The sequence below is a fragment of the Microtus oregoni genome, unplaced genomic scaffold (genome assembly GCF_018167655.1).
Source record: "Microtus oregoni isolate MIOR12 unplaced genomic scaffold, Mior012 000038F_ref0000394, whole genome shotgun sequence".
In the NCBI taxonomy this organism is placed as follows: Eukaryota; Metazoa; Chordata; class Mammalia; order Rodentia; family Cricetidae; genus Microtus; species Microtus oregoni.
Window position 1 is genome coordinate 14,519,154 of NW_024543097.1, and position 12,637 is coordinate 14,531,790.

The 12,637-nt window shown below is 42.9% G+C and overlaps 1 protein-coding gene across 2 annotated transcripts in view; it reads left to right on the forward strand.

Annotated features, from left to right (window-relative positions):
- Positions 1-11,178, forward strand: part of Efna5 (ephrin A5) — a 284,078-nt gene extending 272,900 nt beyond the window's left edge. Inside the window, exons 3-5 of one of the 2 annotated variants that reach the window (XM_041631900.1) lie at positions 828-893; positions 1,333-1,413; positions 6,834-11,178. In XM_041631900.1, the coding sequence (XP_041487834.1) occupies positions 828-893; positions 1,333-1,413; positions 6,834-6,955 (269 nt within the window). In that variant the 3' untranslated portion in view covers positions 6,956-11,178. The remainder of the gene's footprint in view (positions 1-827; positions 894-1,332; positions 1,414-6,833) is intronic. The other variant, XM_041631901.1, reaches the window with a different exon arrangement.
- Positions 11,179-12,637: the final 1,459 nt, after the last annotated feature.

Sequence of the window (12,637 nt, forward strand, 5' to 3'; positions counted from 1 at the left end):
CTGACACTGCTTTATGAGAATCTGAAAAAAGTAGGCAAAGTCGGAGATCTTATCTGGAAGAGGGGAAGAAAAGTCTCTTCCTCAGATGATTTATAACTGGAAACATGTTGTCGTGTTTTAGCAAACTCACTTTATTAATTCCATCCTTCTCTGCGGAAAATTAAAAGAAGATAGATGTACCTGCTGCAGCCCCGTCCCCTCTCAATAGCAGATTGTGCTTACAATAGCGTGGTGGAGTCGCGGGGCTGGCTTAGTCAGAGAGAAAGCGCAGCCAAATTCTGAGTAAAACCTCTAATTGAATTACCTGCTGAGCACCGACAGACAAGCTTTCAGGACGGACAAAGCTCTGCTTTCCCCAGCAGAAGTGGGTCATGTTGAAGTCCGCCTCGTAACTGTCTGTTACTGGTTTCGACAGTGCTCCTCGCTGTGGAGCTTTATTGGGCTCTCTCTAGAGGGTTGAGGAGGAGTTGTTCCTGGAGCAGGAGAGTTCAGGCATTATCCTCCCGATTTAGAGAAAATTGATAGCAGACCAAGTTAAAGAGAAGTGCCTTTGAAATAGAAGCCCTGAGCATTTTTCTATAGATTACCACATTCCTGCATGATTCTTCCTTTATTGTACTGGAAAGAGAAGATGGGAGCATGGAAGTCACCTCTCTCTAGCATTTGTCTTAGGCTGAAAAGTATTATTTGTTTTAGCTTCGGGACAAGAATTAGAGCATGTCCTGAAAGAGTATACGTAGACCATTTATTTGCATGTGAAAAACGAAGAATAATGGTTCCTTGTTCTCTCCCCTTTCTTTTGCCCTGTCTCCTTGTCTTCCCCACAGCCTCTGCAATCCCAGACAATGGAAGAAGGTCCTGCCTTAAGCTCAAAGTCTTCGTGAGACCAACAAGTAAGTTCCTAGAATGAGTCCAGAGGGCCCCTTCACTGCGCATGCTTTATCCTTTGGTCTGGTTCACAGCGGTAAAATTTTATTTTTATTCTTTTTTTTTTTTTTTTACTGTTGAATCTTGTGTGGTATCTGTTTTGTATATCCACATCCATGTTTTAGTTTCCATCGTATTTTTTCCTCATCATTCTTCATGATGCTTTATTTTTTATTTTGTTTATAAAAGTACACAGCAGTTGCTAACTTGTTGCTTCTTAGACTGTTGTACATGCACAGCAAATGGGAACGCTGTTGGCATGTGGATACGTGCCATTGATTGTAAAACAATCCCTACATTAATAAAAGGAAACAACAGAGAGAAAGAAAAGAAAAAAGAAAAGAAATGGGAGTTTGAGGGTGTCTTCACTAACATATTTGGCTGTTATCTCTATTTTTGTTATAGATAGCTGTATGAAAACTATAGGTGTTCATGATCGTGTTTTCGATGTTAACGACAAAGTAGAAAATTCATTAGAACCAGCAGGTTAGTATGCTTAGAGAATCTCTCCTTAACCAACGCATCTACCTCTGCACGCTTCCGTACTGTTTTTCCTTTCTTCCTCTCTGCATGTGTGCATGCGCCAGTCGTTTCTGCTTTTGCCCATTGCTAGCAGCTTGCTAATATTACTTATCTCCTACCTCATTCCTCCAGTATCTTTGTGTAGTGCATGCTGGATAGAATACAACTTTTCTTTCTTGGACATGGGACTCACTTGACGCAGTATTCTAATATAGAAGCCCTACCAGACTACTAAAACCTCCCTGCCTTTTGCCGCATCCTCAGGGTGTGTCGGTGGATCACGGTGATGAAGGCCAGTTTCCTAACAAGACAGAAAATATTTCTATTGTACATGTTTATGAAACTTTCTCTTTTTTTTTTAAAAAAAAACATCATATCCAAATCCGTGAATAAAAGTAGTAAAACCACCGCATAAAAACACTGACTCAACATCTTTAGTTCTCTCTAGAAATGTATGTGCGTCAATGAAACATCTAAAACATTGTATTTCATTTCGGTATTATCTATCCTGTTATTAATAGCAGTTGGCCTGGACACATCCAGTTGCGCTGCTGCCCCAAACTCACGTACCCGCTGCCACCACAGATACACACAGCTGCTCCTTGAGCCAGCAGCCGTCCTGGAGTACTAAGACAAAATAAGTTTTAAAGATAGGGTTTTTTTTTTTCCTTCTACTACTGATGCTCATACTCCAACTTCCCCATCAGTGTGAAAAAAAGTAAAGGCTGCAAGAATATTCATGCAAGCACTTTCAATGCAGCCTACCGTAGGTCGTTTAAACTGGGACAAGCCGTCTCTTTGTTTAGACATTTCACCTGGTCGTTGAACGCAACCAGACCCACCACTGTGATGGGTAGCAGGCCTCTAAGCACTCTGTGGAAGCTCCTGTCTCGCTTCAGGTCATCCACCTACGTGGTGGATATTCACGGTGCTCTTTATCTATCTCCCATGAGCACCTTCGAGCTAAAGAGAAATAAAATCATTTCCCCCTCACAAAGAAATCTGAGCCCCCTCATGTAAACAACAAGGTTTCTGCTTGATTTTATTTATCTAGCTATATTTATTTATTTGTAGTAGGACTTATCGTTTTTACGGTTCTAGGAACCAAAGGGCTTTACAGTCCGCTTCATCCTCAGAGTGTTGTCATAGGGATAAAGGCGATTGAGCCTTAGGGAGCGGTACCCTGCGTAAGTGCTGTGCCTCCAGACTGACAACGGCTTTAGTGCTCTAGCTGCCAGGAAGAGTTAGGGGTTTCCCAAGTACTCCGGTCTTTTCTAAGGCAGCCATCTCAGAGTACAAATGGGAGGTGTATACTAGGAGCTTTCTGAGGCCTTAGTGGCTCCCCAGGGATCAGTTCGCCGCTTTAGAAAGTAGCAAGACGTGAGTGCTGACGTGGAGGTATTTTAATTGTCTCGAAAAACTGGACGCATTAGCGTGGCTGTTCAAGGTACCAGACTTCAAGCTTGAGGCTATGACTACCATAGGGACAAGTTAAACAGGAGCTTTTTCAAAACCACAGAACCTACATCCTTCTTCCCATGGCCGAGGACGCCAGCCCAGGCCACTCAGCTTGTCAATCTTCATATCCTTAGCTCCCTTTTTCAGGATCATCCAAGAGACTCTTCCCACTACTAGAGGTATAGACATTCAGAAAAAACCGTTACTTCCCCTAGCTTCTCTAGTAGTAGTCATGAGTAGAACGAACCACAGGTTAGGCCTGTTACAAACTTGCTCAGGACGAGAATTTTGATGTGCATTTCCCATGATCTTGTTTTCCAGGCAAAGTCAATCGCCTCTCTAGCGAGGACTAGCACCTCTAGAGACATAAGAGATTTCATGTTTTGATTTGTTTTGTTTTGTTTTGTTTCCTGGTCATGAAGAAGAACACTGAGGACTATTCTGTTACGAGAAAATCACCTTTGGACTCGAATAATGATAAAATGGAAAGGTTAAGCTCTCCTACATAGGCATATGTCGGGGTCTCTAAGGGACAAGCTCTTCCTCATACAGAACTTGGAATTCATAGTGGCCCCAAATCCATGAACATATTACTGATAGAAGTTTGGAAAGTTTAGCAGAGTGTAGTTTAGTGTGACTGTGTGTGTGTGAGTGTGTGAGTGTGTGTGTGTGTGTGTGTGGTGTGGTGTGTGTGTGTAGAGATTGCTGGCAGGCATCCTCACTAATGTGATAAGAAGGGGTTGAACCACAGTGCCTGGCAATATGAATGGGGTAACAGAGTTGAGTGTTTTTCTTCATTTCATAGAGAATTTAGTCCGTCCCACTTGGCGTTCTTCGCCGCTGTGGCAACTGCTGGATTTAACAAGCATTCTCTTTTGGCCAGCCCTAGATACAGGCTCTGGAGACGCAGGGAGCCTGAATGCATCCTACCGCATGTTCTCAGCCGCGTGTACTAATTCACCTGTCTGTGGAATGCATTCGTCTTCTGTTGTTTGCTTGCACACTCTGCCTGCCAGTTTCCTATCTGTAGGGACCCAGGATGATCTCAGGGCAGACATATGTCACGTGACATGCTCCGAAGTATCGTTAGTGTTCTCAGTAAACCACCGAACCCCCGGTGTGGTGGGATCCTATAACTAAGAGACAGCACTCCATTTGGCTTCTGCAGAGGAGCTTTCTCTTCCACCAAGCCACACTCCACTATTCCAAGTCTTAGTAATCTCTCACATGTAGGTTTAATTTCCATTAGGGTAGATTTCACTCAGGAGTTTCAACTTAGAATTCTGAAATTTTCCCCCAAATTATCTAAATGGTCTCCAGCTTCTCAGTAACTGCCATGGGTGAGGGGTATGGGGGGGCGTGATGGTGCATGGAATTTCCCATCAACGACTATTTTAATCAGAGCACGACATGTAGAACCCTGACTCGTGAACATCATGGTATAGGAACAAAAGCATGTAGTGGGCTTTCTCATTCGAGAGAAACAGGAAAACATGACTCTCCCCTGTAAGATAAAGTACCCTTATTAGCACATCTATGGTAGGTGAATATACGGGAGGTTATTAGGACATGTATAATAGGTGAATACATGGGAAGTTATTAGGACATGTATGGTAGGTGATTACACGGGAGGTTATTAGGTCATGTATGATAGGTAAATATGGTAGGGATATTAAAATAACAGACAACACAGCTCACAGAAGGACTAACATCACAGGTTATCTGTGATGCAGCGTTTGAAAGGTGCATCCAAATTTAGGCTTCTCTTAGAAGAAAACCGAAGTCTTCCTTCTTGTTAAAGTCAGGTCTTCTGCAAGGTTCGTCCCTTGTGCCTTGTACTGAGTGAGCCTGGGCTGGTGGATGACCTTTGCTGAGCCTCTGGCAGGAGAGGGAAGCAGGGAAGCCCTGCTCTGCATACTTGCCCCGAGTTCAGCAATGCAGCTTGGGTATCTTTTAACAATAGGTTGTTTCCAAGCTTCACAAGGTGAAAGACTGAGTAATGTGTTATTGAGAAAAGGGTGGAGAAGAACCCCAGTAGGTGATGTAATTTCAGGTGTATAAATATAAGTGATGTTTCAAAATGAGCTGTGGAATCCTCGGGGTTTATGGTTCTTTTATAATTAAGCCTGAAGTGCTCCATTGTTTTGATTGACACCATATTGGTGCTCTTAAGAAATGTGATTTGGATTTTAATTTCAGGGCTATTAAGGGCCTTTACTTCTGCCTCCTGTTAACTACAGATTTAATTAATGCATTAGCAAGGCTGAAAAGAGCAAAGAAAAGATGAGAGCCCACGCGTACTTGGCTACACTGTGTGCGATTTGCCTCTTCGTTCTTGCTTCCTAACCTTTTCTAGTCTCCTAAGCTGAAAGCAATCTATCCAGGGTTTGCTAAAGTCTGGGCGAGGAGGACAAATTAAACAAAGGACTTCAGGGGCTCCTAGATGAAGTCCTGCCAAAATAAGAGTCCACCAGGGCAGAGGACTTAATTCTGAGAAGGCATATTTCTTAGTTCACATGGGATGTGAATGAGATGAACAGAAACTTCCAAAAAGTGTGAGCCAAAAAAAAAAAAAAAAAAAAAAAAAGAGTTCCCTTTAGGACAGATAATAGAATGTGTTGTGACTCTTTCCTGTTTGGAGAAAAAAAAAAAGTACCCTTAATAATGACATGTGTGGTAGGTGACCTTACATGAGGTTAAAATAATGGACAATTAATCTACTAAGAGACACCATGTAGGTCAGTGAGGGCTGTTCAGGACTGTCTTATGGGGGTCTACATAATTGAGAACAATTACTGGAGTCTCACTTGTTACTCTTCTCTCTGATTAACCAGTCAGCGAATCCCGAGGAGCAATGCTTGCGTTCCCATGGGACGTCCCCCTGATGCTGAAATGAAATCTGCTCAGAGGCCAACTGTCAGCTCCAGAAACATGTCCAGAGGTCATCTGGGCTAAAAGCATAAGCTCGGCCAGATGGGAGGAAGGAGATGGGCCACATTAGAGAATAGCATGGCTCATGGGCAAGCCTCCAATCTATCTTTGGGCACTAATTACTGCAAAGTTCCCATTTCGAAGTTAAGCCTGTTAATCATGCAGATCAGGGAGGCGATCCAAAGTCAGAGGCAGCCTCGTAGAACACTTTATAGCTAAATAAAAGAAGCTTAACTCACTTAATCCATTTTATTTAGAGGAAAATTTGCATCCACACTGATAATTTATGTGCCAAGCTTCAGCCTGATAAAAAATAAGAATAGTCAAGTTCAAGTAATTTAATCTGGGAGATGCAGGGCCTGTAATGGAAATAGCACCGTAATTGATTCCTAATTGTAGGCAGCCCAGTGGGCACAGGATTTCTGATGTTTACTGGGTATTATATATAGTTTGTTTAAAAATACTGTTGTTTTGGCACTTCATTTTCCACATTTGAAAGTACATGTAGGCACCGAACAACCATTCACCACTAATCCTGTGAAACACCTAAAACACAGAAAATGAGCAACCCCGTCTGCGTAACCACTAATATGCCCACATAACTCTTTCCCCCTTCCCTCGCAATCCGTGGCTTTCCTCCCCGCAGGACTGCAGACTTAGAGGTCCCTTTCCTACCTCAAGTTCTGTGCAAAGTGCATCCGACCGATAGCAGCAAATCAAAGTAGCTTATGCAGCAAATTATTACACTGTACGCACAGTTTCCCCCTCCGTTTTAAGAGAGAGTATAAATATTGTGAAGGAAGTCCAATTCTCCCCGCCTCTCCTTTGTTTGCTGTAAATAATGAGCGATTATGCAGACACGAAAGTCAGTGGCAGCACAGGGTTCATTACCCTACTTTGCAGAGGGTGGCGAGGTCTGTTAACGGCGGGGCTGCTGCGAGAGAGTTATTAAGGATGTGAAATCTCATTGGAATGTGTGCTTTCTCTTTGAACAGATGACACCGTACATGAGTCAGCCGAGCCATCCCGCGGTGAGAACGCGGCACAGACCCCAAGGATACCCAGCCGCCTTTTGGCGATCCTACTGTTCCTCCTGGCGATGCTTTTGACATTATAGCACAGCCTCCTCTCGTCACCTGTCACAGAAAACATCAGGGTCTTGGGACACCAGAGATCCGCCTAACTGCTCATCCCAAGAAGGGACTTGTTATTGGTTTTTTGGCAGATGTCAGATTTTTTGTTTTGTTTTGTTTTGTTTTTGTTTTCTTTCCTTCAGACTGATTTCTGAGCAACAACCTGGGGTTGTTGGGGGCTAAACACGTCGCTGCCCTCCTTCACCCCACCCCATCCCCAGCCCTGGTCCTTGACTTCTCTCACCCCTTCCAAATTCAATGGACTCCAGATGAAAATGCCAAATCGTTGTAGCGACACCAGTGGGTTCTCCTCTCGGACTCACCTCTGTAAGCTCAGGGTGTCAACGGTATGCAGACAAGGAAGGAGCGTGGCCAGGCCAAGAGGGTATCTCTCTCCTATCAAGTACTTAATGCCTTCTCATTCAGGACAGTAAGGTGGTTGTGTGGAAGGTGATGTTGGTGTGTCAGGTACGGAGGGGCGGAATAAAGAGTAGACATACGATTACACCATACCCTCTAGGAGTGTAGAAATGAGCAGGCTTCTCCAAGATTCAGATACTAGTTTTTGTTTTTATCATATAGGACTGTCTCAAGCGTTCTTGCCAGCAAAACTTCCGGAAGGAGTGTTGGATGCAGGGATGGTAATGCAGAAGATGTGTATGTTGAGAAAACGATCTATTGCTGGCGGTGTGAGTGCCTCTAACTTTTTAGTGACTGGGCAGTGCACACCTGATTTTTTTTTTCCCTTTGAATACAGATCACCATGGTGCTACAACTTTTCTTTTTCTTTTTAGGAGCTCAAAGAGGCATTTTTATGAATAAAGTGACCTTCCCCGAGGCTGACAAGCCAGGGTTGATGAGTAGAGAGTAGAATAGCTTTGCCTGCCCCTCTGGGGACAACGTGTACAAGGAAAGGAAGTCTGTGGCCCTAGGAGATGCGGTTTGGCTTTGCTGGAGCTCCAGTGTGCTGTGGCCTTTCCCCAACCCCCACCCCGATGCCCACGTTCTGCTCCAAGCTCCGTGTTCACAGGGGACTCAGACACAAACCCCTGACACCAGGAGAGTCAGTCAGCACTACTTGGGAGGGCTTAAAGGGAAATTTGGAATAAAAAATTCCAAAGTTTGGAATAAAAATTCAAGTGTTGATTTTTCTCTTCTTTCCCTTTCTGACACAGCCTAAAAGCATAGGGGGAACACGTGTTTATCTGTGGGAGATAAACAAGATGGAGTCCCAAAGACTTTGACAAAATATTTTTTTAAAAATCCACTAGAATAGAAAATACATTATTTAGATATACTTTATGCTGAGAGTGAGTATATATGCTTGTCCTATTTAAACTTGTGAGAAAAGGTGGTAACCCTTGATACATTTAGAAACATGGGGGTGGGGGCGGGTTATCTTGTTTCATAGTAGGGTTGGGGCAGAAGGAGAATGAACACAGGATGACCCTGTTCAAAGAACCTTAGCATGGCCAAGGGGATGGTCCCAGCTGATTATCAGGAAACACAAGCTATGGGGTTTCTCCTGGCGGGGTGTCATGAGCTTTCAACCCCAAAGCCTAGCCAGGGAAAAGTGTCAGCCCAGTGGAAAGGTGGTCTAACCTTGTTCTGCCATTGCACGACATCAACAGAAGCCATGCCTTTGTAAACAAGCAAGTCAGTAAATGCAATGATCATGTCATGTGGAAAATTGAAAGCATTCCAGGAGAAGGAATTTTTATATATTCGTTTTTAAGATGTATATGTAAAAAAAAAGAGTTCACATTCTAGATGAACTTCATGAAATCGGAAATTGCTTAGAATCGTGAGTAGTTTCAAATTAGAAGAACATGTGAGTGGAAGGCAGCTGGGAACATACTGCACCCTAGAGAGTTCACACACGTTGGAATGTGAGCCTGGTCCCTTTGGAGTGGAATCAACTGGAGTCTGCTCTTGCTTGAACCATGTGCGTGGAGTTGCCGGCCTCAAAGATATTGTCAGTCTTCTTCCTCCTACATCTGAGACTTCTCCGGAGTGGGAGAGTCTCATCATAGAAGGCACCCACCATTTCACTGAAGCCACATTTCAAAGCATTGGATTTACCTTTATTTATAGGCTCGACACTCTCAGTAATATCCAGATATATTCTTTTTATTAATAGTTACAGGTTTATGGGTTAGTGGGATTTCAGTAAGGGGACGAAGAAGAAATCCCTTCTAAGATGGATCGATAGAACCAAAATAATTCTGCATGTACTACAGTCAAGGGAACAAAGTGATCCTGTAATAATTCCAGTTAGTCCTAACGACGTTAGCAGTTCTAATGTCATTTTAGAAAAGGTGAATTCTGTGCTTCTTCTAGCATTTGTCTCTAACAAATGATGAAATAATTCCTCATGGCCCTCTGCCATTGTCTTTCATTTTTCACTGTGCAATTAGACCCTTTTACTTCATAGTCATGCCACCGCAGGTTAAGGTTTTTTTGGTTTTAAAGCAGAACTCTCCACACCAGTAGACAATATGCTTTTCTACGTGTAAGAGACATAATCGTAGCTAATGCCCTTGTGTGGAGTTCTCGAGACAATTGGTGTCAGGCCGTTTTTATCTTGTCCAAAAAGCGCTGGTGGCCTTTTGTGGTGTTGTTACAGTCCTCTCTGGGCTTAGGATGTCGGTGCATCTTGGTAGTGGGTTTAATTTTAAAAACAATTCAAAAGCATGAAGGGAAGCCCTGGAGTGCCCCTTCAGCCCCAGTTGGTCAAACCCCAGCGACCTTCGCCCCTGGTTGCCAAGGGCTTTGCAACATGCAGCAGGGAATAAAGATCTGGCTGTTTAGTGGATACTGTGTATCCTTCAATAGTCCAGGTGACAGTCCGTGTTAGTTTTAGACTATTGTTTTGTACTGTACTTTCTTGGGTGGCAGAGGAAAGAAAAGTTAAAATGTTAAAAAAAAATTGCGTTCTTTAATTCTGTATTATTAGCAACCTCTGTTGTATATAGTGTTTGATAATAAAGTATTAATTTGATTCTTATGTCTTTTGTAACTGAGAACAACGGTAGACTTTCAGGATACAAAACATGCATTGAGGCTTTTGAAAACATCCAATGTATACATGGCTGAGAAGTCACATGTGACTGGAACACTGCTCCATGCTGGACTCGCGTGGTCATTGCCCACTCAATCTTACAGCTCCATCGTCTTGGGACCAGAAAAAAAAAAAAAAAACAGGACTGCTTCGATTGATACTTTGTCCTCAGTGCTTTCAAGGTCTGATGTCGGAGCTCTGTGGTCCTTTCCCCCCACCCCAAGCATGTGGTTTGAAAAGGTTTAGAGAACTTAGAAATGGTTCTGTATTTTGGTTTGGTTTTCTGTTTTTCATCCTCCCCCCCTCCCACCCCCAGGAAGTCTTGTCAGTATCTAGTACAGCTCAGACTCAGGATGGTTGCAGACCAGTCCCTATAGGAAGGCTCAGTTGGGTTGTTTCTCTCAGTGTGTCCTGTGTAAGGAAGAGTCACAGTACCTGTGGGCTTTCAGGGACTCTGTTCTTCTCCTGTGCCTTAGCAACGGCTGCAGCCATTTTTATTAATTTCACAAAATTAGAAAAAATAATCGTTTTAAACTTCTCCTTTTCTATTCATTGCTCTCAGAGTTGTGGTTGGTCACCAGCTCCTCTTTTAAAAACCACCTCCACTGACACCCCGTTTGCCTGCCCCCTCCACTTTTTTCTTTTTTTTTCTGTTGCCTTCCCACCTTTCGTTTCTCACCCCCAGAGCCGTGAATGGGCAGGTCTGTCTCTGGTTTGGCATCACTGACTTTTTCCCATGCCTTTACCCCAGAGCTGCTCGGATGTGAGACAAATCTCCCTACAATGGCCTCACTCCCATTGTTTGTACAGTTTAATAGATGCTGGCATGTTGGAGGTTACCCATGAGTCAGAATCCGTTTTCCATGCTTACTCTTGACACCCCATTGAAGCCACTCATTGTGTGTGCGTCTGGGTGTGACGTCCAGCTCCATGTGGCCCTGTGCTTGTGCTCCCTGCTTCGCAGTCCTTTGCACTTCCTCATGGAGTGCTGTTTTGAAATGCCGACATTATATAAACATAACAGAAAATGTAAAAAAAAAAATTAAAACACACACACGCAAACCCATATGATCTGTATTTGTATATACACATGTCCGTACAAGTATACCTAAATAAAAATTAAAGATTTTCGTCATTTTAATTGGATCCCTCCTTCTCCTTCTTTCTTCCTTGAGTGACGCCTTTATTTTAGGGACTAATTGTACGCTACTGAATTTTTTTTTTTAAATCTTTATGGACAGAGACATAATATGACGACTATAAGAGAAGGTATGGGAAGATCAAAGGATATAGGGTTTTTTAAAAAACGCACATTTATCTGATGAGAAAATGATGCAGTTTCTGCCTTGTCTGCATTTGAGCCTTAAAATAGGCAGTATGGCAAGCCTTGCGTTCTTAGCCACGCAGGTACATCAGAAGTATACACATTATATTTTTATTTTACACAAACTTCTCTATCCTACCATTTAATCCAACAGTCATCTTCCACTTCAGGAGAAGCAGTAGAATTAACCCTTTCAGTACAGCCCAAACCTCAATCCCCATTCTCAGGGAAGAATTAACTTACATGGTGTGACCATGGCAAAACACATGGTATCTTTAGGACCCTGTTTATTTCTCTGAATGTGGTGACATTTTAGAGGTGATTTGTTGCTGTCCTTAGACTCTTTTTGCCCATTGGGCAGTATGGAGCCCATTTTGTATCTGAGTTACACATATCTTTGTCTTTGAGGAAGACATTGATCAAAGGACAACTGCAGCGTCCATCTGTAGAGAGACAACAAACACATGACATAATAGACATCCCATGTGTGTCCTAACTTGGCTTCAGTGACCTGATAGTCACATTGTGCTCACCAAGACTGTCCTACTATAATTGTTCAGCAGGGCATTACACACTAATAATTTACCATAACTTTTTTTCCTACTAATGAAGAATGACAGTTTTATAAAGTGAAAACCAAGACACATTGCTTTTCACAAGATGTACTGGACCACGTTTGTGACATCCTACCCAGAACGGCATTACGTTGTCATTGCCATCTCTACCATCCTTCCTCCAAAGCATCGAAGCCATCATGGCATTGCTGGCTATGTGGAATGGGCTTCACAGTCTCTACTTTCAAAGTTTACAATGGGTGACAGGGTGCACATGGAAACCTAGTAATAACCATCTATAGGTGATGGTGTACAAGTCAGGTCTTTACAATGGGCACAAATAAGTAGATGTCTTTTTGTTTTGTTTTTGTTTGTGTCTTTGAGCAAGTGAGAAAAGGTGGGGATCTGAAGATTAGGAAACTCAAGTTATAGAAAATCATGTAAACAATAGTCAAAATGAGATCAGAAGTGTGTGACAAAATTGAAAACTAGGTAAGTGAAAAGCCACTGTAGACTTTAAGAAAGATGAGGTCATGGGGCGGCCTTTCGTGGTTGCCATAAAGCTGCTTATGAACGTGAGAGGATCCAAGACAATGTGAGTGTTACTAAACTAACTTGGAACATGTTGGCCTACAGAAATTGTCATTTATTCCCCGGAGGATATAAGGGCAGCGAAAAATAATAACAATTTCAGATTCCACTTTAATATAAATGATATAGCTGGAAC